General features: G+C 24.7%; 2 protein-coding genes across 3 annotated transcripts in view; one reads left to right on the top strand and one right to left on the bottom strand.

Annotated features, from left to right (window-relative positions):
* The first annotated feature begins 34 nt into the window (after positions 1-34).
* Positions 35-9,371, top strand: LOC127283826 (DDB1- and CUL4-associated factor 10). Its single transcript, XM_051308920.1, has 7 exons — positions 35-160; positions 248-765; positions 1,446-1,559; positions 1,717-1,914; positions 4,057-4,228; positions 4,427-4,642; positions 6,303-9,371. The coding sequence occupies exons 2-7, from the start codon at positions 560-562 to the stop codon at positions 7,464-7,466; spliced, it is 2,070 nt and encodes a 689-aa protein (XP_051164877.1). The 5' UTR covers positions 35-160; positions 248-559; the 3' UTR covers positions 7,467-9,371.
* Positions 9,372-16,190: 6,819 nt separating this feature from the next.
* LOC127283622 (protein Skeletor, isoforms B/C) overlaps positions 16,191-23,537 on the bottom strand; it is a 71,889-nt gene continuing 64,542 nt past the window's right edge. The window contains exons 9-15 of one of the 2 annotated variants that reach the window (XM_051308610.1): positions 21,494-21,678; positions 20,904-21,209; positions 19,992-20,160; positions 19,668-19,861; positions 19,337-19,561; positions 18,856-19,026; positions 18,267-18,431 (exon numbers count right to left, since the gene is read on the bottom strand). In XM_051308610.1, coding sequence (XP_051164567.1) covers positions 18,408-18,431; positions 18,856-19,026; positions 19,337-19,561; positions 19,668-19,861; positions 19,992-20,160; positions 20,904-21,209; positions 21,494-21,678 — 1,274 coding nt within the window. In that variant the 3' untranslated portion in view covers positions 18,267-18,407. Of the gene's footprint in view, positions 19,027-19,336; positions 19,562-19,667; positions 19,862-19,991; positions 20,161-20,903; positions 21,210-21,493; positions 21,679-23,537 lie in introns of both variants that reach the window. The other variant, XM_051308609.1, reaches the window with a different exon arrangement.

Genomic DNA, 23,537 nt, shown 5'->3' with positions numbered 1-23,537 from the left:
GTATTCTCAACGATAACCATATACTGACGATAACCAGACGATAACCAACAGTGACCAAAGGTGTGACGACACTGCTATATAGAATCGATTAAATCACTATGTATCGCCAACTGCATTCGATATAAATGTCAAACAAGTAGAGATTTTTTGAAAAAAAAAGGTATTTATCACTTTAATTTACTTCTGAAAATTTGTATAATTAAAAGCTTTCTTTTATATTGTATATTAATTTTTAATTTAATTTCAGCAAATGATTTGTTTAAAAAGAAAATTTTGTCATATTCATGACCTAACCTTTACCTGAAAACCTTGAACTGCAATGACTGAAGAGTGTGTAAAACAATAAATTCTTTTTGATATGAAGATTTAATGTTTAAATAATTTAAGAAAAAGAAAAATTATTCAAGGTCTCTTTTTTTTTTTGGTGTAAACTAAATAAGTAGTGACAATCAATCATCGTTTTTATTGTATAAGTCACTCTCGTCCGGAGCTGTCAAAAAATTACTGTCATTAAATTTTGATTATTGAAAAAAAAAGAAAAAAAAAAAAGTAGGAGAAAATGCCGAAAATAAAAACAAAATTGCATTTAAATAGTATGTGGTTGAGACAACGAGAACTTGGTATCAGTCAACCTTTGGGTCATAATGATCGTTTTCACAAAACTTTATATTCATCAGTACAGCCTGTCACTTCTTGGGATCATAATGAAAATTTGGTCAGTGCAATTCACGGCGGAGTTTTTAATTTAGAATATTCTCCTGATGGGTAAGTTGTTTTTAAAATAATTAGTTTTTTTTTTTTTGTTATACTTTATAACACTGAAGTTCAAGTATAAATCTCATTCCTAACCTTAAAAAAAAAAAAAAAAAATACTACATTGCATCATTGCATTAATAAAGGACGAAAGAAAGGTAAATCTATTCGACCAATGAAATCATTTAAATCAATAAGTTTGTGAAATATTACGAGTATTATTAGATATTTACCTTTCGAAATAAGATTTCTTGAAAAAATTGCAAATTCTTCAATAATATTTATCTTTATACTAATCATGTATATCTCGCGATATACTTACAGTTTGTTTCTTTATATGTATTTCCATTTTTTTCTTGTACTCATATACATATTTATAAAGTGAACCTTATTTCATAATTTACATATTTTGCTATATATTTCGATTGAATTTTTTTGTATTAATATTTTTATTGGACCTTATTTTTCTTTCATAAGTTTTTGCCTTTAACTTTTTTTTTTGTGTTATAATTCGTAAAAAAAAAGAAAGGTTCTTTTTTTTTTTTTACTCAATGACATTTAGAAATTCACTGAACCTGTTATTACTGACAAAGACTTTTTTTTCTTCCTATTTTACCATTTAGTGGAATAATAATTAAACATTGAATTTAAATTCAATAAATAGAAATTTATTTCCCGTTCTTTTGTTGTAGATCACTTCTTTTGGCAGCTTGTGAAAAAAAGAGCGTTTTAATGTTTGATCCATTAAGTCGACGACTAATTCATGCAATTGACAATGCTCATACTGATTGCGTTAATTGTGTGAGGTATGTAAATTTATTTTTAAATTAATTAGAATTTTATTTCTAATTAAAAATAGAAATTAAAAATAGAATTTAAAAATGGCATTTAGTAACTTATAAATGGTCATTTATAAATCCAATTAAAAATGATTTTTTTCTTTTCCTTTTGTTTGAAACAAAGATTTTTGGATCAACGTATATTTGCTACCTGTTCTGACGATAGTACTGTAGCACTTTGGGATGCTAGGAATTTAAAACAAAGAATTCGAACTCTACAAGGACATTCCAATTGGGTAAAAAATGTCGAATATAGTCCTAAAGATGGTTTATTGTTGACTAGTGGTTTTGATGGTAGTATTTACACTTGGGATATTAATAGGTAAGTAATATAAATAAACAAAGAAAAAATAATTACAATATGATCGACCATCCTTGAAATCTTAAAAACTGGAAATTTTTCTTTGAAAACCTTGATTTTTTTTTTACTTAAACTTTGATTTCTTAAAAATTTATCATTTTTCAAGAATGACCTTTAAATTTTTTTTTTTTTTGCATTAAAATTTGTGATGAATTATTTTCGATTTTTAGTTTACTTTGACGCGAAAAGATTTATGAAAAAATACAAATTTAACCATTGAAGCTGAATTGTTGAAGCTGAAAATAAATTTTTTTTCTTCGAAATATTGTTTTTTCAAAAAGCTTTTTAGATGGAAATGGCAATTTCTATGCATAAATGTGTTCTCGGTTTTATTAACTTTAAATAAACATATCGTAGAACTAATAATTTTCATTTATTACAAAGTTGTATAATTTAAAACGTCAAAAGAATGAAATTGTTGAAAATCGCAAATAGACGTAGCTGAAGTACGCAACGTTTATAATAAACGATTTTTAAAGAAAATAATTTTTTAAAATGAAAAATTCTATATAATTTTTTGCCTAAAAAATATTTCTTGTAGTTTTCATTAATCAACAAATTATAAAAAAATATTTTTTAGGCAAAAAATTATAGAATTTTTCATTTTAAAAAATTATTTCTTTAAAAATCGTTTATCATAAACGTTGCGTACTTCAGCTTCGTGCAAATAGAATAATTCTGTACCTACAGAATAAATTAGTTTTTTTTTTTTATTTTAACTCACTACTCTAACAAAAACCGTGGAAAATTTTATTGAAATTAACAAAATATATCATTAAATTTTAAAATATATGTCTATAAAGAAATTGAATTATTTTTTAACTAAATTATTTCTTTAAATTCAATAATTTTTAAAATTCACTATTGTTTCAAATTCAATTAGTTTTATTTCATTAATTTTACTTTATATTAAGTTTGTGATTTTTTCGGTGATGCGAATAACATTGAAATTACCAAGTAATTTAATATGAAAATAATATTAAATTACGTCGGTGAAGTTCACAAAGTTTATGATCAACGATTGAAAAAAATATATAATTTTCATTCGCAAAGTAATAAATTTTTTTGCTTTTAAATTATTATTATTTTTTTTTAATTGCTTAATCGAGAAAATGTTATAAAAATTTGTCTAGACAAAAAATTATAATAATTTGCCTAGAAAAATATTGTTTCTTCTAAATCGTTGATTATAAACGTTGTAAACTTCACTGACGTATTAAATTTACAAATTAATTGAACATAAATTAAATTTGAATAATTATAAAATACCTATAGTTGAAATTATAAATAATTACATTAAAAATATGATGGAATTTCATATTAATAATTGAATTTAAATAAAATTAAATTAAAAAATTTTGAATTTTAAAACAATAATTGAATTTTAAATATAATAAATTGAAAAAATAACTAAATTAACAAAAGATTGAATTTTTTCAAGACAATTGAAATTTTAATATTAATGAATTTTTAAGTAACTAACTTTTATTGTTAATGAATTTAGAGTGTGAATTAATTTTTTAGTTTTGTAAATAATTCTTGGAATTTGTAAAGGAAATGATAAATTTTATTAAAATAAGTTTATTATGTTTTTAATTAGAAAAATTGATATAAATATTGCTGGTGTTTAATTTAAAATTCTTTAATTTATTATTTATTTATCCATAATAAAATTTGTGTAGTTGACAGAATGTCGTATTTCTTGAATTGTTCACATGTTTTTAAGTACATTTTTTATTTTCTTGTAGTAAATTTTTAGGTATTTTGAATATTTTTATTTTTTTAAAACAATTCTTTGGATATAATTTTTATTTTATTTTATTCATTTTATTAATTATTTTTTATTTTTATATTATTTTTTAATTTAGAAAATTAAATTTTTTTTTCAAAAGCCAGAAGAAAACAGTAGAAAAACGTTGAATTTTATTCACAAATTTTAATGCTTCACCCTGTAAAAGTTGAAATAAAATAAATAGGAAAATCCTTACTCTACAAAATAAATAGTAGGTGGTCCTGTCATTGAAAATAATTATTATCAAATAAAATAGTAAAAATACTAAAAAAAAAATGTTAAAAAAAATGTTAACCGTATTTTTATTTTAGTTTTACAGAAAATAGCTGTTTGTATACTAGAGTATTTCAAACGAATGGATTAATGAGAACGAGATTAAGTCCTGATGCTAGTAAAATGCTCATTTGTACAACTTCCGGTTATTTAATTATAATTCACGATCTCAAGCTTAGTGCATTAGCAACTGACTTACGGGGATTTAAGGTAATTGATTTCTTTTTCATTCAATCGTAGTTAATTTTCCAATAAAAATAAAAATTTATTAATTTATTAAGTAGATTAAAAAATTTATTTTAATTTAAAAAACTTTAATTTAATTCTTAATGTATATTTTATCTTTTGAACGGTTAAAACTTAATGAGATGTAATTAATTAGAATTATTATTTTTTTTTTAAATACAGCCGAATATGTATCGTTTGATGCAAGTCTCGCAAACAACCATTCCGATGGCAGCAAATTATACTCATCTTTTTTCCAACAATCGAAAGCACAATCGCATTGAATTTCTGACAGATTTTCCAGAAGGAAATGAAGCTGAAGTGATATCTAGTTTGCAAGTTCATCCACAAGGATGGTGCGCATTATCCCGAAATATTAGTATCGGTGAAAAATCAGAGGTAACTTGAACATTTAATAGGTTTTTTTTATTTCGTTTTCTAAATATAGTTTCTTTTAAACAGTTATTATGATTTTTTTTCGTACATTTTTTTCGATGTATTTTTTTGTCTTTCTTTACTTACAAAATTGTTCATAATTAAATTTTTCAAATGCAAATAATCATCCATTTTTACTTACTAAAATCGCATTTTACAAATAAAAATTAAATTTCTATACTTTTTTTTACAATAGTTAACAACAAAAGTATTTTTTTAATTATTTTATTTTAGCAATTTATTTAATAAAATTATTATTTTATGATTATATATAACATTAATGGGCGATTTCACGTAGTTTAATTTATTTTTGCTTTTGGGAAGTTTCAAAAATTTTTTTAATTCTAACATGGTAATATTTAAAAAAATTTTGCAAATAATTTTAAAGTGAGACAGATTTTCGCATTAAATGAAGCATTTAATATGAAAAGACAGAATCATGTCTCGGATTATTCTCAAAATTCGATATATTTTGTAGTAATATACTGGTGCTAAATAAATGTAAAAAATTTGAATTTGAAATTTTTAATATTTTTGCAGATATTTACAATAACAAATATTATCAATATTTTTTTGCTTTGCTTATAACTTTTTCTCTGCTAAAAATATAGAAAAAAAGGTGTTACTAATGTTTTTTACGCAGAAGACCTTAAACTTTTAGATAAAAATTATTTTTTTAAAAAAAATATTAATTTGTAAACAATTTGTTTGAAAAATAAATAAATAAAATAAATATTAATAATTAATTAATTAATAAAAATTAATAAAAAATGAAATATTTTACGAACAAATAAAAGTTATCCGCATTCAACGAGCCCAATATTAATTAATATCAATGTGCCCAACGGACTTTAAAATCCTTGAAAAGTTCTTTTTTTCGAACATTGAAAAACCTTGAAATTCCTTGAATTTTATAACAAAACCGTGAATTAGTAAAATTTCCTAAAAGGATATTTATTTCTTAAAATAATTTGTTACAATCAGAATCGAATTTTTAATATAAAACCAACAAATTTGGTTTGTTATTGCAAAAAAATTTTCATTTATTTAAAATTTTTTTTTTGAAAATTCCTAACGTTTATTTATTTTTACAGACGGAACAAAGATCTCGATTTTTTATCATTAACTCTAATTTCTCTTTCATTTTTCTAAAATTCTCTTTCTTAAAAAAAACATTTTTTAACAATATTTATTCTTATTTTTTAAAAATCCTATAATTTATTTAGTAATCAACAAGGTGGTTCAAAATTTTCAATTTTTCTGACAAAATACTCCTTTTAGTAATTTTTGTCTAAAAAAATTTTTGCAACGTTTTTCGATCAATAAATTTTTTAAAACAAAAATTTATAAGCAAAAAATTTTATCCTTTTTCGCGTGAAAAATATTTTTTATTTTTAATCATTGATAATAAACGTTGTAAATTTTACCGACGTCTTCGATTATTAAAATTTGAAGATGTCAAAATAAAGGTTCTGCCTCGCTCTAAAGATAGATTTCTTTTTTTTTTTTAATTAAAACTCGTGATTTTTAATTTTATTCTCTTTTGTAATTGAATTTCAATTATTTTTTTTTCACAAAAATTAAGAAATTTTCAATAAAAAAAAATAATTATTATAATTTCCAGTGGACGTGTGTACATGACATTCAAGAACGTGACATATCAGAAGTTGATGAACTAATGAGAGAAGATGGTGAGCGAAATATGCCATTCAATGACGTGTCCGAAGAATCGGATGACTCGCAACAGCCACAACCATCACGTTCTGGAATAACGTCAACATTTATGATCGATCGTACAAATCGTGGAAGAAATTCTCCAGCCACACCCGAGGGAAGATCCACGTCTTTTGTGAGAACCGAAGTGACACAACCCGTTTTTCCATCACGAACAAATACTTGGCAAGAGGGTTCACGACGCAGTTCACGTTTACAAGCGCGTAATTTACGATCAACTCATCGTTCAAGTGCAACGAATAATTTTACAATTGTCGACATTGCCAATCGTGTGACGACCGATGATGCAAATAATGAAGGATCAGATCATGAAGTGCAAGATGAAAATAATGATGATGATGAGAGGCCACGCGGTGAGACGGCGGCGGCGGCGGCCGCAACAAGAGACGATGAACGTTTAGGCGCACAATTAAATGAAACGCGACGAAGAATAATGTCGGATCGTCGTAATTTCTCAACTGGTGTTGAATTACATGTGAGTTCGGCAGATGTTTGGGAGGCGTTGGTGGCTTTTCGTGAGACACGAGCACGACGCGAAAGAGGACGAGAGATGCATTCATCAAATGAATGGCGAGAATGGGTTGCGTCGCGTGCAAATAATGCAATTAACGTCAGTTTACCACGTTCATCGTACACTGTGGTGATAACAGGTGAAAATCGTTATCGTGGCTCGGGTCAAAATTGTCAATCACAACAGCCAATGTATGCATTAACGAGAAATGAGAAAATCCATCAAAATATACCGCGACTCACGCATTATATTGAAGAGCCAAATGTTGGCTCTGGTTATATTAAAGAATTGTGCTTCTCGGCCGATGGACGTGTTATATGTTCACCATTTGGTTATGGCGTTCGTCTTTTAGCATTTTCCAATGAATGCCAAGAATTGTCAGGCTGTGTTCCTGCTTTCAATGAATCGGTACAATTAAATGAATTGGCAACAAATGTCAGTCATTCGGATATTGTTGTCAGTACAAAGTTTTCTCCAAGACACTGCCTCCTTGTCTCAGGTTGCTTAAGTGGAAAAATAGTCTGGCATCAACCAGTTGTTTAATTTCTCTACCCTTAAAAGAAGAAAAAAAAAAAAAGAAAAGTTGTGTCTCACAACTTGCTGTTTATTTTATAAGAAGATTGACTGTTTTCAATTTGTTTCCTCCTTTTTTTTACTACATAGTTCATTTTGAGAAATTATTTTAGTCTGAAGCTGAAAACAATTTTCTCTGAGAAAAATGTTTTGAAAATAACAAATTCTTTTTTTTTCATCATTGATGGGGTAAAATTATAATTTAGAATTTTTATTTTAAAGAATTTTATTAGATATTATTTTTTAGACGAATTTTCATTTTTTGATTTGAAATTTCATTTGACGAAATTTTTTTTTTAAACAAATTTTTACTTTACAAAATTTTTAGGCACCAAATTTTTATTTGGTTGATTTTTTATTTTACAGAATTTCTCTCTACACAAGTTTTTAATTAAAAGAATTCTAATTTAATCGAATTTCAATTTAGCAGAATTCTCATTTAAAAGTAGAGAAATTGAGTGCTTTGAATTTTTAAATCCTTGAATTTTCAATTTACCGAATCTTAATTTGTCCACATTTTTATTTGTACGAATTATTTTTTTAAAGAATAATGAAAATATTTTAATATTATTATTATTATTAATAAAAATATAATAATTTTTATTCAAAAAAAATTATAATTTAATAGAATTTTAAGTGCTACGAATTTTTAAATGATAGAATTTCCAATGTACCGAATTTTAATTTGTCCAAATTTTCATTTACACGAATTGTTATTTGATAAAGAATTCTTTAAAAGCCGAATTTTCACTTATCTGAAATTACAAACGGCAAAACAAATAATCGACATAAAGATTTCAGTTCTTTTTTTTAAATTTACTTAAAAAATTCTATTGTATGAGAATTATGCTAAATTAAAATTCGTTTAAATTAGAATTCTTTTAAGTAAAAATTTGGATAAAAAGAAATTCGGCAAATTAAAAATTCTGTTAAGTAAAAGTTCGTTAGCTAAAAATTTTGTTAAGTAAAAATTTGTTTAAAAAAAGAAAATTATCTTAAAAGCTAATTCAAAAAATAAAGTCTTCTAAAAAATAACTTCTTTAAATTGAAAATTCCAACTATTTTTACTGTATGGAATGTGCCCCAGCATTGATTATCGCTGCAAAAAATAATTAAATGAAATCTTTAAAAGTTGATTTTAATTTTATTTTTTAGTTTATAAGATATGAATGCAGGAAACGTGTTATTAAATATCCCACGTATAAATCAATGAGATTCCGTTTATAAAAAGAAAAATATTTTTTTTTTTTTGACAATTTCTAAAATTGGGTTCATCCTGTTTCATGATTAGGGTGTAATTTATTGTTAAAGATGATTTTGATAGTATGAATTTTAGAAAATAGGTGCGTTTGCTTTATTATTGTTATAAGCTGTACTTTAATTGTAAGAAATTAATTTAAAATAATATTTGTAGAGAAGTAGGATTTGAACCCAATTTTCTTTTCTTTTCTTTTAAGATTATCTCGAAACAAGATTTTCATTTTTAGAAAATGTGAGATCCCTTTTTTTTCTTGGAAAGCTTTTATTTATAAAACAAAAAAAAAAAAAACTTATGCTCACTATTATTATAATAATTGTATAATTTATATAATTGTGTACAAATTAATGAGTAATAACTTGTGCATAATTCACTACAAAAAAATTGCTTAAGATTCGTACAATTCAATCTCACAATAGTGCGGCATCATTTGAGTGGCATTTGTTTACAATAATATTTTTCTTTTGTAATTATTTTTTTTTCTTTCTGAAACTATTTTTTATCAATTCGATATTTTTTATATTGAAAAAAAATGTACTTAATTTTTGTTTCTTATACTGCCAATATGCGAAATCGTGATTTTTTATTAATATTTTTTTTTACTGTTTTAAACTGAACATTGCGCCTTATTCTTTATTTCTTTTTCTCCTCTTTTATGTTCAGTATTATAAATATTGCGATTAATTAGTGAAATATAATTGATTTCATTAATTAATTAATAAAATATATATGCTGCTATTATTTTTCAGGGTTTTTTTTTTAAAAGAGATATTAATTATTTCTTTATAAAAATAGAAAATACATAATATAACACACATTACGTAATTTAGAAATTAAAATTAGATTAAAATAATAACCCTGAAAGCAATTGTGGTCGGAGTGACTAAATTTATTATTTTTAAATGATTGAAATATTTAAAGATTTAAAAAATTAAATATATGCTGCTCTTATATATATACGCTACGAATCTTGAAAGATGTGTACAGTTGTTAACGAATTGTTTTTATAAAAAATTTGTTTGATCTTTATTTCTAACAAAGAAATGATAAAGGCCAAAAAAAATTGTGTAATTATTTATTGAACCGGAAAATTAGACCTTTAAGTCATTTTTTTTTAAAAGTGTAAGTAAAAAATTTCTACAAAAAAAAAAAAATTCAGTGATTTAGATTTTATTAAACTGAATATAATTATTTTCTCGAATTATTATTATTACTGTTATTTAAATAATTATTTATTTAATTAAAAATGAAATAATCATTTTTTTGTTTAATACAAGATTAAGTGTTTTTTTGAAGGATTCTGTGATATTTAAAATGGTAAATTATAAAGTTGGAATTTATGAATTGTGGCATTTTTAGTGCTCATAAAAAATTGATTTGAATTTTATGATGTTTCATTGAATTTGATTGTGAGAAATCAATATGCAAGTTGCAGCAATATTTCTAATTACGTTGCTTTTCATTAATTACAATACAGTTATATACAGCAAAATGACGAAGTGCAAAAAATCAACGCAAGTATTTCGCAAAACATTTTTTTTTATACATCATTTAAAATCTTGTTTTTCTTTTTTAAAAATATTAATTTCAATTTTTTCAATTACAATCTTTTTTCCAATTTTGAAAATTTTTTAAAATCAAATAAAAGTCAATTTTGTATTGAGTTGAACATTTTTCATCCAAAATTGTTTTAATTGAAGAAAAATTGAAATTTAATATTAATAAATTTTAATTTTTGAAAATATGAAATATATTTGTAAAATTGACAACATTTCTTTATACAGATTAAGATACACATTTGTTCTCATACCTGCGGCAGATGATTTTCAAACAATCATGAAAATTGTGGGAACATCCAGATCTGCAATTGTAAATCGATCGTGGAAAGATAAGGATATCGTTGAAATAACTGTTGATTCCGAAGATTTTGATCAGATTTATCAAACATCGAAATCGTTAAAAGTTTACAGTTATCATTCAACTTTTTGTATTCCATCGACAACAAAATCATCAATACCAATTACAACAACTCCAAAAATTCTTACCTCTAAAATCGTAACTCAAAAAACTAAAATTATTAATAGTACAACACCAAAATTTATACCATTAAAAAATACGACACAAAAACTAACGCCCCCAAAAAGTGCAACTCAAAAAAATACACCTTCAAAAAGTGTCACTCAAAAAAATCAAATTTCCAAAAATTCGACAACAAAAATTACATCACAAAAAGTTGTAACTAAAAAGACAGAAATTTCAAAAAGTGTAACACAAAAAATGACACAATTAAAAGGTGTAACTCAAAAAATTACACCTTCAAAAAGTGTGACAAAAATTACAACACCAAAAAGTTTAACTAAAAAAACAGAAATTTCAAAAAGTGTTACACAAAAAATGCCAACTTCGAAATATGTTACCAAAAATATTGTAACTTCAAAGAATGTGACTAAAAAGACAAATTCAAAAAATGTTACACAAAAACCATCAACTTTAAAAACTACAATGTCAACGAAAATTATTCAAAATAAAGAAAAAAATCAAACATCGAGAAAAGATAAGAAAAATTCAAAACGATCTGTGAGAGAAAATGACAAAAATCGTGAAAAAAGATCTTTACACTATTATAAATATAAAAAGTTTCCTCAATTATGGTTGGATTTAAAAAATGTAATTTACAATATTTATTCAACAGTATTTACAAAATGCAAATGGTATTGGAACAATAGTTATTTAATTACTAGTTTACCTGTCGAATGCAATCGAAATTATCATGTTACAACAACTGAATCTATAACAAACATTCCAATTGATCAAATTGTCAATCACCAATCAACTTTACCAATAAGACATAGAAATTGGAATATACATAAATTTTTGAGTTCAACAACAACAACAACGACAACAATAGAGAATTCTGCCGATTCGGAAAAAAATGTTTCTAAACTGAAAATTATTAAAAATAATAATTGTGAAAAAATGATAGATTGTGATGCTGATCAAAATGAGGTGGAATTAGTTTACCAACAATGGGACTGAATATTTTTTGAAAAAGCGATTAAATTCTTTACTATAATAATATTTTTTTAATGTAAAAAAAATTTCAATTTATTCTAATTTTTTATATATATTAAAAGATTTTAATCGTTTTTGAAAAAAAAAAATTCTAATTTTAATCCGTAGTGTGTATTTTATAAAAATAAAGTTACAGATATTCAATCTCCCTTAAAAGTGATTTAACTATTTCTAAAAAATAATTTTTAATTATTCTTTATATCAATCTTTATTTATTTATGTCAATTTTAATAAATAAATAATTCTAATTCCAATTCAAATTCTAATAAAATTTCATTTCTTAAATTTCATTTTTCTTATAATATAAAGTTCTCTTATCAAATATATATTCCAAAATTTTAATTATTTTTAACGTCAAAAATATTGTTGTCGAATTAATACAAAAATCACAGGTTATCACCTATTTTGGTGATTTTTTACCTTTTTTACCTTTTTTACCTTTTTTACCTTTTTGACATTTTTTACTATTCAATTAATTTGCGAATATAATATTTAAAAAACAATTGAATTTACAATGTAAAAACATTGATTTAAACTCAGGAATGCTGAAAAATAATTTATTAACGCTTAAAAAGATTTTTTTCTAACATTGCTGAAATAATATTAAATTAAATAATACTAAAAAAAAAGATTTTCATTTTTTCTATATATCTAAATAATTCAATAGACCCAAGCTTGAATTTATCAAAAACTTTTCATAGATTTAAAAATTATTTAGGACACATTTCAATAAATATAAATTTAAATTAGTTGAAGCATTTATTGATTAAAATTGTAATCGATCTAAATATAAATTCTAATTTTGTTGGTAAAAATAAATTTTTTCAATTAAAATTTTAATCAAATGCAAATTAAATCAATCGAAATGTAAAATTAACGAAATTATGGGAATTTCAATCTGTCCAAATTTTAATTGACTTAAATTACAAATTATCTGAATTTTTTAATTTATCCAAAAATTATAATTGCAAAATGTTTCAAATTATTCGAATTTCAAATTTGTTCAAATTTTAATTAAAATTTATTTTTAAAATAATTCCAATTTCGATTTTTCAAAATTTTAATTGATTTAAATTTAAAAATATCCGAATTTCAATTTATCCAAATTTTGATTAATTTAAGTTTCCACTTATTCAAAAATCAATTTACCCGAATTTTAAACAATTTCAATTAATCAAAATTTGAATAGATATAACAAATACATTTTTTTATTATATAAAACAATTTATTATAAAAAAACTTTTTTTTGGAAAAAAATATTTTTGAAATTTTCGAAAAATTTTTTTTTTCAGAAAACAAATTTTATTAGAAAAATCTTTTTTTTTCGAAAATTTGGATTGAAAAATATTTTTTGGAAATAGATTCATTTTGACAATGAATCTAATTCAATTAAAAATTTGAATGGAAATAAAAAAACGTTTTTATTCTTTCTCATTTATTAACAATACATTATACCTATGTACACGTGCTTCTGCAAACTTAACAATTTTTCGTTACAGAACTACGTCTTAAAAGTATAGGTTCATTCTTTAAATCTGAATTTGTCTAAATTGTTGACTAATTTAAATCAGTGACTGATTTTTCAGATGTTAAATTAGTAGATATATTAATTATCTATTTAAAAATGCAGAAAATTTTTTATCAATAATAACTGAAAATTGTAACTTTATAAAACAATTTTTTCAATTTAATATTATAAATAATAATTTCTATTAAGAAAAACAAACAATACAATAAAATAGTCAATAAACTGATTATAATATTATAAGCAATTAAATCAAATTTATCAATAACATAATTAATATCTACATTTTAATTTAAAAAGCAATTAATGATTAAAATTCGTTTAAATTCCGACAAAATCGCATTTAATGAACACAATGAAACTGAAAAATACAAAATCTATCGATAACAAACAATTTTGTATTCTTTCATCTTTCAAATGAGAAAGGGTAATTATTATAAAAGTTTAACAAATCGTATAAAGGTAACAAAAATATAATTTTTATTTTTTATATTTTAGAAAAAATAAAAAAGTTAAAAAAATTTTTTTCCCATAAAAATGGAGGATAAAAAATGAAAACTCCTCGTTTTCATAAAATCATTGTAAACGTTGTAATTTTTCAGTTTCATAAACACATTGTGCTTAATTTGTACGTAGTTTTATCTATTTTATTGACGTAAATACCTCACGGTTTTCTTTTTTTTTTTTTTGAGTGAGCAACTGTTTTTTTTCCTTTTTCTATATAGTGAGCAATAATTGTTGCCCATGGGCACCAAGAATTATTTTTGTCGATTAACTATTAAAAAAAAAAAATCTAAGATACTTAATTTCTACAATTGATAAATAAGGCAGTTCTTAAATCTTTATATAAGATTTATTTATGAGTGTTGAAAATTATGATGTCTAAAAAAAAAAATTCAGCAGGCTAAAATGTAGCGCATCGTTCAATGTTTTTTCTTTCTTTTCTATTTTCATTGTATATTATTAAAAGAAAAGTCTATTGTAAATGTATATATATATATATATATATGTTGAAGGGGTAAATGATAAATATATGAGTTCAATGAAAGATAAAGAAGATATTAATTGCCAAATGCTTTGGAAAAATACAAAATATTTTTTCTAATTCACTCAGATGGAAATCATATTTCTTATATTTTATCAAAATTTAAATTTTTATAAAAATTTTATATCAAAAATATAATTTATAAATTTTCCGGCAGAAATCATTTTTTAATTAAATTATTATTGTCGTATTTTTATTTTTATTATTATTATTATATGTAAAATATAATATATTTTGTATACAATAATAATATAAAATTATATATATTAAAATTAGGATAACAATTTTCCCTTCAAGAACAGATTTCTTTTTACTTTATTTAATTTGTTTTATTTATTAGAATTTTTTTTTCAAAAATTGTAATAAGATCCTTGTTCTCAAAAAAAAAATCAATTTCCTGTATTAAAAAATGTGAATACAGTGGAACCTCGATAATAGTTGAAACTTCTACAAATCGTAGATTATTGATTTGTTATGAGATGAAACATTTTTAACACGAATTTTAAAGTTTTAAATAAAATTTATCGAAGTGCCAGTGCATATAAAAATGTGCAAAATATTTTAATTAAAAATAAAAAACATCAATATAAATAAAAAATGAAAGTACAATTATTAATTTAAGAAAAAAAAAAGACAAAGAAAAGTTACAATAAAAACAGAATAAAAAAAATGGTAAAAAAGTTTACAAAATATGGAATATATAAAATAAAACAATTTTTAATATTAACAATTTCATATTAAAGTTTCGAAAAATTCAAATCCAACTTGAAAATGTGGAATATATTTAAAAAAAATTATAAATAATAAAAATAAAAATTTGTTGAATAAAAAATATTTAAATATAAAACAAAACCAACTTACATTTAAATAATTAATTTAAATTTTCCACAATTGCATGAAAGAATTTTGAGTTCTATCAACATAACCCTGATGATAGTTTTGAATTAAATTTCAATCAGTTTTAATAAGTATTATTTAGAGACATTCTAAAATTTGCTTCCGAAACAATCAGTTTCTATACGAATCTAAATTTTAATGTAAACAGAATATTAATCAATTCGTTACATTCTGAACTTGGATTTTAATTCTTTTCAATTTGATATTTTTTCTATTTGAATCAATTCGTTTCAGTACGAAACTAAATTTTAATACTTTTGGATTGTGAAATTTCATTCCGTATTGAAAAGGATTAAAATTAAGCTTTCAAATTAAAGGAATAGATTCGGAATGAAATTTCACAATTTAAAAGGAATGAAATTTAGTTTGGGATTAAATTAGTTGAATTTTTAAAGAATTATTTAAATTATTAAAAATAATTAAATTTTGGATGAGTTCCATTTAAAATTTTTAGAAATAATTGAATTTCAAAAAATTTTCCTAAATTTTAGACAATAATCAAATTTTACTGAATTGAAAATAATTTATCAAATAATTTTAGATAATATTTTTTAAAAATAATTGTATTTTCGGAAATTTGAAATTCACATTTTTGCAAATAATTTGAACTTCAAGTGATTTTTTATTCAAATTTTCGGTCATTTCTGTTGATAAAGAATTTATTAAAAATTAGAGAAAAAAATTAAATTTCAAAAGTTTTTAATTGAAAAATGCTATCAGATAATTGGATTTCTGAAGAATATTATAAAAATCACTAAAAATAATTGAATTTCGAAAGAATTATAGTTGAAATTATGAAATTTCAGAAAGTTTTAAATGGAACATTTTTAGAAATAATTAAATTTTAGAAGGTTTTAAATTTAAATTTTTAAAAATAATTGAATTTTAAGTGATTTTGAATTGAAATTTTTGGTAATTTTATTTGGTGATTTTTTTTTTAATTTTAAACAATTATTGAATTTCATAAAATTTTTGCTTGAAAAATAGTTTAAGATAAGTGAATTTATGAAGAATTTCATTTGAAATTATTGAAAATAATTAATTCAAAGAAGAATTATATTTATTAAATAATTGAAATAAAGAAGTTTTGAAAAAGATCTTCATTGTATTCTAAAAAAACGTATTTTGTAAAAAATGTAATATCTTATAATATCTTAAATGTAATAATAAAAATAAGTCGAAAAAAGTTTTATTTTCGAAAAAAAAGTCGGAAAAAGTCGTAACATCCGAGGCCTGTAGTATTGATACAAAATGAAATTTCAGGATTTAAAAAAATTAAAGTTCTTGTAATAATGGGCTGTAATATTTAACAAAAAAAAAAGAAAAAAAAATTAAGCTTTGAAATGAAACAAATTGATTCGGAATAAAATTTCATAATTTAAAAGGTTTAAAATTTAGCTTCGGATTGATTCGAAATAAAATTTGATTCAGAATTCAAAATAATTAAAATTATTCTTTGAAATAAAACTAATTGATTCGGAATGATCCAAAAAGAATTTTTTTGTTATAAAAATTTACCAAAACTGATTGAAATCCGAAACTTTTGTCATGAAAGTGATTTTTTTTTTTTTTTTGATTTTAACGAAAAAAATATAAGATCATAAAAAAGAAAAGAATGATTCTTGCCGGTACGTTCAATCTTCACAATCCCATCATTTTGGCTTTAGATCCATGGAAGACATTTATAGTCAAAGTATCAAGAAAGTTTCTACAAGAAAAACTTGATAAATTTCACCTAATCATCTCTAATTGAATCGTCAAATCTCATGACTAATAAAATTATCATCAAAAAAAAAAGAAAATTTCTTTTTTTTCGATGATATTAAAAATTGAATCATCAAATGATATAATATAAAATGGCTGTTAAAACAATGTATTCAATATTGGCAATAATCACTTGTCCAGTGCTCGCCAAAGTTGAACTTCCATCATTATGATCATGATTATGTTTATCGTGATCCGAATTATGATTACTGTTATGATCATGATTGCTGTGATCATGATTACTATGATCGTGATTATTGTGATCACTATGATGAACATATTCCTCGTGATCTTGAACATAACCAGTATGATCATATGTGTGTCCATTGTGATCATGATTAATTCCCAAATTGGACATATTTCTCTCCTCATTCGTTGATCTTTTTGTTCTGTCAATTAATGTTAATTTTGTATTTCCCAAATGATGATTATTATTGTGTGTAATTGAAGTTAATTCTGGAATTGAAATCTCTTTTGTCTTAACACGTCTACGTTCTAATTGTGCAAAATCGTCATTTCGAACTTCACCCGATACGAGCGTTGGTGGTAGATCGCCTCTAAATCGTCCAAATTGTGGTGTTCGACTAAGTAGATCGGAATTTAATTTTTTTCTCGGACGTTCGCTATTTGATTTTGGAATTGAACGCGCAAGATTGGAATCCTTAACACGTTTTCCGTCGAATGTAATCAATGTTTGTTCATCAGGTGAATGATTCGGTGGCAAATAATAGGAATCTAAACGATCGGCAGCCATTTCCATGTCGTCGTCAACTCTCACTTTGGAACGATTTTGTATTATTTTTTTCTTTCCTTTTTTATTATTAACATCACGATCGAGAGGCGATGGAATGAACATTGGTTCGAAATTTTCTCGAAATTCGGAAATTTGATCATCAGAATTGCGATCCTGTGCACCAAGTGATTCGATATTTTTCAAAATTGGCTTGAAACCACCTTCGATGACAATTGAATCGGGATTGAAACCAGTATTTCTCGCTGGCTTCATGGAAATACTGGATTGATCAATTTCAGAAACTTTGGCTTCCAATTTGGCGATTTTCATCAATTTTGTTACCTGAGGATTCATTAGTTTATTACTTTTGTAGACGGATTTTTTTCTCTCGATAAATACTGGCGGACGGGACATCATTGAAGATGGCATTGTCATCATTGGAGGAGGAGGAGGAGGTGGCATTGGTCGACGCATTTGTTGTGGTGGTCTTCGAAAAATCATCAGTTGCGTTCTCGGTGGCTGATGATGAAAGATGTGTTGTGGTGTTCTGGTGAAAAGAATGGTCTGCGGCTGTGATGTTTCCTGATGGGGATAGGAATATTTCACGGGTCCAAAGCTCATGAATGTGCCGGGTTTTGAATCTGGAATGAGTTTAGATTGTTGGTTAGAGGAAAGAATCTCCTGTTCGGATTCCATGATTGGATGATTAAAGACAGGAGGTGGAATTATTGGTTCCGATGGTGGGGGAAAGGGTTCATCTTTTAAATGTGAATAAGTAAAGGAATGACGAATGTCTTTTGAATGAGGCATATTCATAAGATTGGAAGGAGTGTACGTTGATTTTAGGCCATGATTCGCATATGATGATGATGATGATGATGATGGTAACTGGAAGCGCTCGTAATTATCACGATGATCATAGGGCACATGCGTTCGTGTTAGTTGCTTGATGTGTGAACCTAAATTGCTTGGGTTAGTCGCTGAATGATGCGTATAATGACGATGACCATACGCTTGACCATCGTATTCTTGATGTTCTTTGAAGAATTCTGGCGCTGGTGTTACCTTGCTCGTGACTCGAATACTGGCACCACTATTGAGATCGCCATCCATTTCCGGCTCAGCTTCATCAGGATCGGCGAATGTTTCTCGAATCTCGCTCGCTGCTGCCGCTGCATTTGTGTCGCATGAGTCGTGCACTTGGATCTTCCAACCCAGATAGCGATGAGTGAAGCACTATAAGAAAATCATTGATAAATTTCAAATTTTTACAATGCTGAAGTATGCAACGTTTATGATTAACTATTAGAAATCAATTTTTATTTAATACGGAAATTATAAAATTGTTAACTTAAATATTTTTTTTTTATAATTTCTTGATTTGCCACAAGTCAAAAAAAAAAGAATATATTGTCTGGAAGTCAGAAAATTAGTATGAAAATTTTGTGTCAACCCTGCTAATGTAACAGCAACGTTTCGACAGAAAATTTGTGTCTGTTTATTATTTACAAAATCGAATAAAAAACTTTTCCATGAAACTACAAACCTGATAGTAAACAGTGTCAGGTGTATTTTCGTCAGGTGTCCATTGTACAATTCCAGGTTCACCTGAATCACATTCAAGCGCTAGAGTTCGTTGATAGGCGCCAAATGAAGCAAAATCATCGGCTAGTGGTGAATTTTGATCGGGAACCCAATTGCAGAGTCGACCTACTCCTGTTGGCCTAACTGTTCCTCTTTGTCGTCGAACACCAGCGAAGATTTTCACTTTCTAAACATGTGAAACAATAAAAATCAAAAATAAAGAGAAAATAGTGAAAATCTCACACAATTTTGTCAAGTTTCACGAAATTGATAGTGTGAAAATTATAGCCTACCGCTCTTTCCTCTGGTGTTTTGTGTAAATAACCACCGACTGGATCATCAGTGATGTAGAATGGATGATAGCGAGCGGGTATATTTGGATCTTGACCTCCTTCAACAACGAAATTATATTTTTTACCTCTAACCACATGAATCACGGGAATTAAAAGTCCATTGATGTACCACGATATTCCCCATCCAACGTGTCCTGTAGATTGATAAAATAGAGATAAATATTTCAAAATGAAAGTAAAAGCGAATTCAAAAAAAAAATTGAATAAAAAAATCCTATTTTCGAAAAAATATAATATTAATTAAATTTTTAAATTTACGTGTACCTGTGATTGCTGGGTAACCGTGTTTTCCGCCAGTGGGGCCCATTTGAGCATAGAAGACACCGTCTTCCGGTTCGTAGCACTGGATATCAGGAATCAACCATGCGTCTGTTTTTGGCGCTGGAGCTGGAGTTGCAGGCGGTCGTGGTCTTCTTGTGGTTGCTGTGAGTTCCTGAATAATATAAGTTTTATAATTAAAAAAAATTCCTTCTTCAAACAAAATGAAATACATTTCTTCTTTTAATTAATCTTCAGTCAAGTAATAATGAAAATAAAAATTATTTTTTCCATTTTTGAAAATAGGTAAAAGTAAAATCTATCTTTCTGTCAAAAATCAAAAACATAATTTTACAAAAATATGGATTATGTATATATATAATAAATAAATTTTACATTATGAAAAGAAAAAATTCTACTACTACAGATAATAATAATAATTAAATTTTTTTAAATATTACTTTTTTTTCATTTTCACTAGAATTTCTTTTTTTTTCACTTCTGAAATTTCATTTTATAGAATTTTACAATTTTTTTAAAACTTCTGTTATTTATCAAAAAATTTATGTTTTTAATTTGATTTTTTAAATCGAAGGAATTTATTAATATGCCCAAAAAATTCAATTATCGAAAATCGATTTTTTACAGTATTTATTAATTTTTTCAGTGTATTTAGATTTAGAGTTCTCGTAAATATTCATGTTTTATGCAAAAAATGTTACTTGCACATAAAACTTCTTTTTTTTAAATAAATCTGTTTACAAAAATGCATTAAAAGAAAATTCAGATCCAATTTGGAGCAAATTTTTTTTGCAATGTTCGCTTTCATTGAAAGTAAATTTTTGAAAGGTATTCAGAAATAAAATCTGTAAGAATTTTTTTTTTTTTTTTTTAATAAAGATGAATGATGACGATCACCTGATTCGAAGAGCTTTTATCAATATCTTCATCGTATGTTCGAGATGGTTCCTGATCGGGCATGGGACAATTCCAGACAGGTGGTCTTCCAAATTCGATGAATCGATCAGTTTTCAAGTAATCGCTATGAAAGCTGACCTCATTTCTCTCATTGAGTGGACCCACTGCCCAGATGATCGCTTGAGATCCATTAGTCTTAATTTGACGATCTAATTCATCGTTGGCCTTCAAGGGTCTTTGATACGTTACAATACTATAGCCATTCACCATCGCTGCATTCAAAAGTCTCACTGAATTTGTGTCATCCTGAAATGTGAATGAGATCATTTCATTTTTATGTTCAAAATTTCATTCACCATTTTTTTTTATATATATATTCTATCTATTTATTTTTTTTAAAAATGAATGATTAATTATTTTTTAGACGACATTTTACTTTTTTGAATTTAAATTTAAGAGGAAAATTACACTGATTTTACGAATGAGGGGATTTATTTATATTGACTCAAATTTAGAGAGTAATTTATTGAAAGTCGGTTGTATATTTAAAGTTTGATTGAAAAAGTTCTATGCTGAATCGGGATTCTTACTTGAATTCGAGTGTCTGGACAACTTCCACGTCCTCCAGAACATTGAGATTTGGCGTCTAAGAAGTAATCAATTGCATAACCTTGAAGAGTTTGTTTATCCACCCAGGCAACCACAACATCAGCTCCAATCATTACACTTTTTTCTAATTCTCCAGACAGACCAAATGACATGTACTGTCCATCCTCTGTAATCAGACCAAAAAAAAAAAAATTGTATTAATTTTAAAATTCGTTTTAATTTCCAAAGATAAATCATCATAGACATTAATTTTTTTCTTTCGTTAATTAAAAAATTTGTGCGTAAATTTTAAAATTAACCCAATTATAATTCTCTTAAATTCAAATTCCATGAAATAAAAATTTTACGTAAAATGAAAATTCGAGCAAATAATAATTCTATTTAAATTCAAATTTGATGAAATAAAAATTATGTAAACTGAAAATTTGTTTAAGTAACAATATAAAAATTCGTTTAAATGGAACTTCTGTTGAATAATAATTCGAAAAAATAAAAATTCAGTTTTTAAATTCTGAATTGAATAAAAAAAAAGAGTTTTTATGAGTATAATTACCCCTGTAGATGGTAGTCTTTAAAATAAAATTTAAAACTAGCTCGAAATTTCTAAATTTCCAATAATAATATAACAACTTTCAATAATCAATTAAAAAAAAAAAACAAACAAAAAAAAAAAAAAAGAAACAAATTAAGAATGAACTTGGAATCTTTGCGCGGCATGAGATGAAAGTGTGTCAAGATTTGCAAGAATGCAATTTAATAAGCATTTTCACGGCCGTTCTAATTATGTTATGAGCTATATAAATTTAGAAGTTCATTTATTGAGGGAAAGCGCAGAAATCTTTATAATCCGCCGATATAAATATAAACGAGTTTTATTTTGGAAAGTAGATGTGTGTGTGTATGTGCAACACTGTAACAAAGGTGGAGTGTCTTACATTATATCTGAGAATATGCCTTTCTCCTTGCACATTTCATAATGCCCGCGCCTCAGAACTTGTGCGCGGCGGTCAAAGTGAAAATGAAACTTGTTTGGTGATCGAGATAAATTCAAGACAAAATACTTATATATCGTTTAAGCCAAGTCACCTTCACATTCTATTGAAAGTAGCTCTGACCTTTATATATGTACATATCTAAACGGATTTCATATAAAATTTTACTTTTTTCTTTATCATGATCGTCGATTCCTTTCAACACTATAAATGTATATATACGTATGTCCCTGACAATGAATTTTTTCTCCTGACCTTTTCTGATACAAAAAAAATAAAATTGACAATTGTTTAATCATTTCAAATGCGATTTAAACACTTTTGAAATAAAATAACTTCTTTTATGAATAAGAATAATAATTAATTCTTTTATGAAATCATTTAGTGATGATTGAATTATTATACTGAAAAAAAGAATTATTTGAACACGAAGAAAAAAATGTACGTTTAGAAAACAAATTTTTATTCTAGAATCAAAACTCATATTGTAAAATATGAATTCTAATTCTAGAATCTAAATTATAATTTTATAATCTAAATTCTAATTCCAAAATAAAAATGTTACTTTTAAAAAGCAAATTTCAATTATAGAATATAAAATCAAGGTGTAGAAAGCAAATTTTAATTTTAGAATTTAAATAAAAATTTTTAAAATCTAAATTCAAATTGTAAAATAAAAATTCAACTTTTATAAAACAAATTCTAATTCTAGAATTTAAATTCTAACTCTAAAATAAAAATTTTACTTTTACACTGAAAAAAAAAAAATTTATTTGATTCAAATACTCGATTACTTCACTATTATCAATTATAAATATTTATTTGAATTGAATAATTATTATTTGAGTCAATTAAATGGTATTTGTTTCAAATACAGAAATTATTGGTTCAAATACAATTTATTTAATAAAAAAATTAATTTATTTGATTTAAGTAAATATTTATATTTGATAATAGTCTAGTAATCGAGTATTTGAATAAATTAAATTTTTTCAGTGAAGAAAGCAAATTCTAATTCTATAAAGTAAATTCT

The sequence above is a fragment of the Leptopilina boulardi genome, unplaced genomic scaffold (genome assembly GCF_019393585.1).
Source record: "Leptopilina boulardi isolate dan_hultmark-lab unplaced genomic scaffold, ZJU_Lbou_2.1 LbouV2_310, whole genome shotgun sequence".
NCBI lineage: Eukaryota > Metazoa > Arthropoda > Insecta > Hymenoptera > Figitidae > Leptopilina > Leptopilina boulardi.
Note: the sequence above shows the minus strand (reverse complement) of the source record. Positions and strands in the feature narration are given on the sequence as shown.

Bases quoted from the DNA above. Each gene is read 5' to 3' on its own strand.
- LOC127283826 (XM_051308920.1), top strand. From the start codon at position 560: ATGCCGAAAATAAAAACAAAATTGCATTTAAATAGTATGTGGTTGAGA. The intron at 766-1,445 runs GTAAGTTGTTTT...CTTTTGTTGTAG, and splicing joins TTAGAATATTCTCCTGATGG to ATCACTTCTTTTGGCAGCTT. The intron at 4,229-4,426 runs GTAATTGATTTC...TTTTAAATACAG, and splicing joins CTGACTTACGGGGATTTAAG to CCGAATATGTATCGTTTGAT.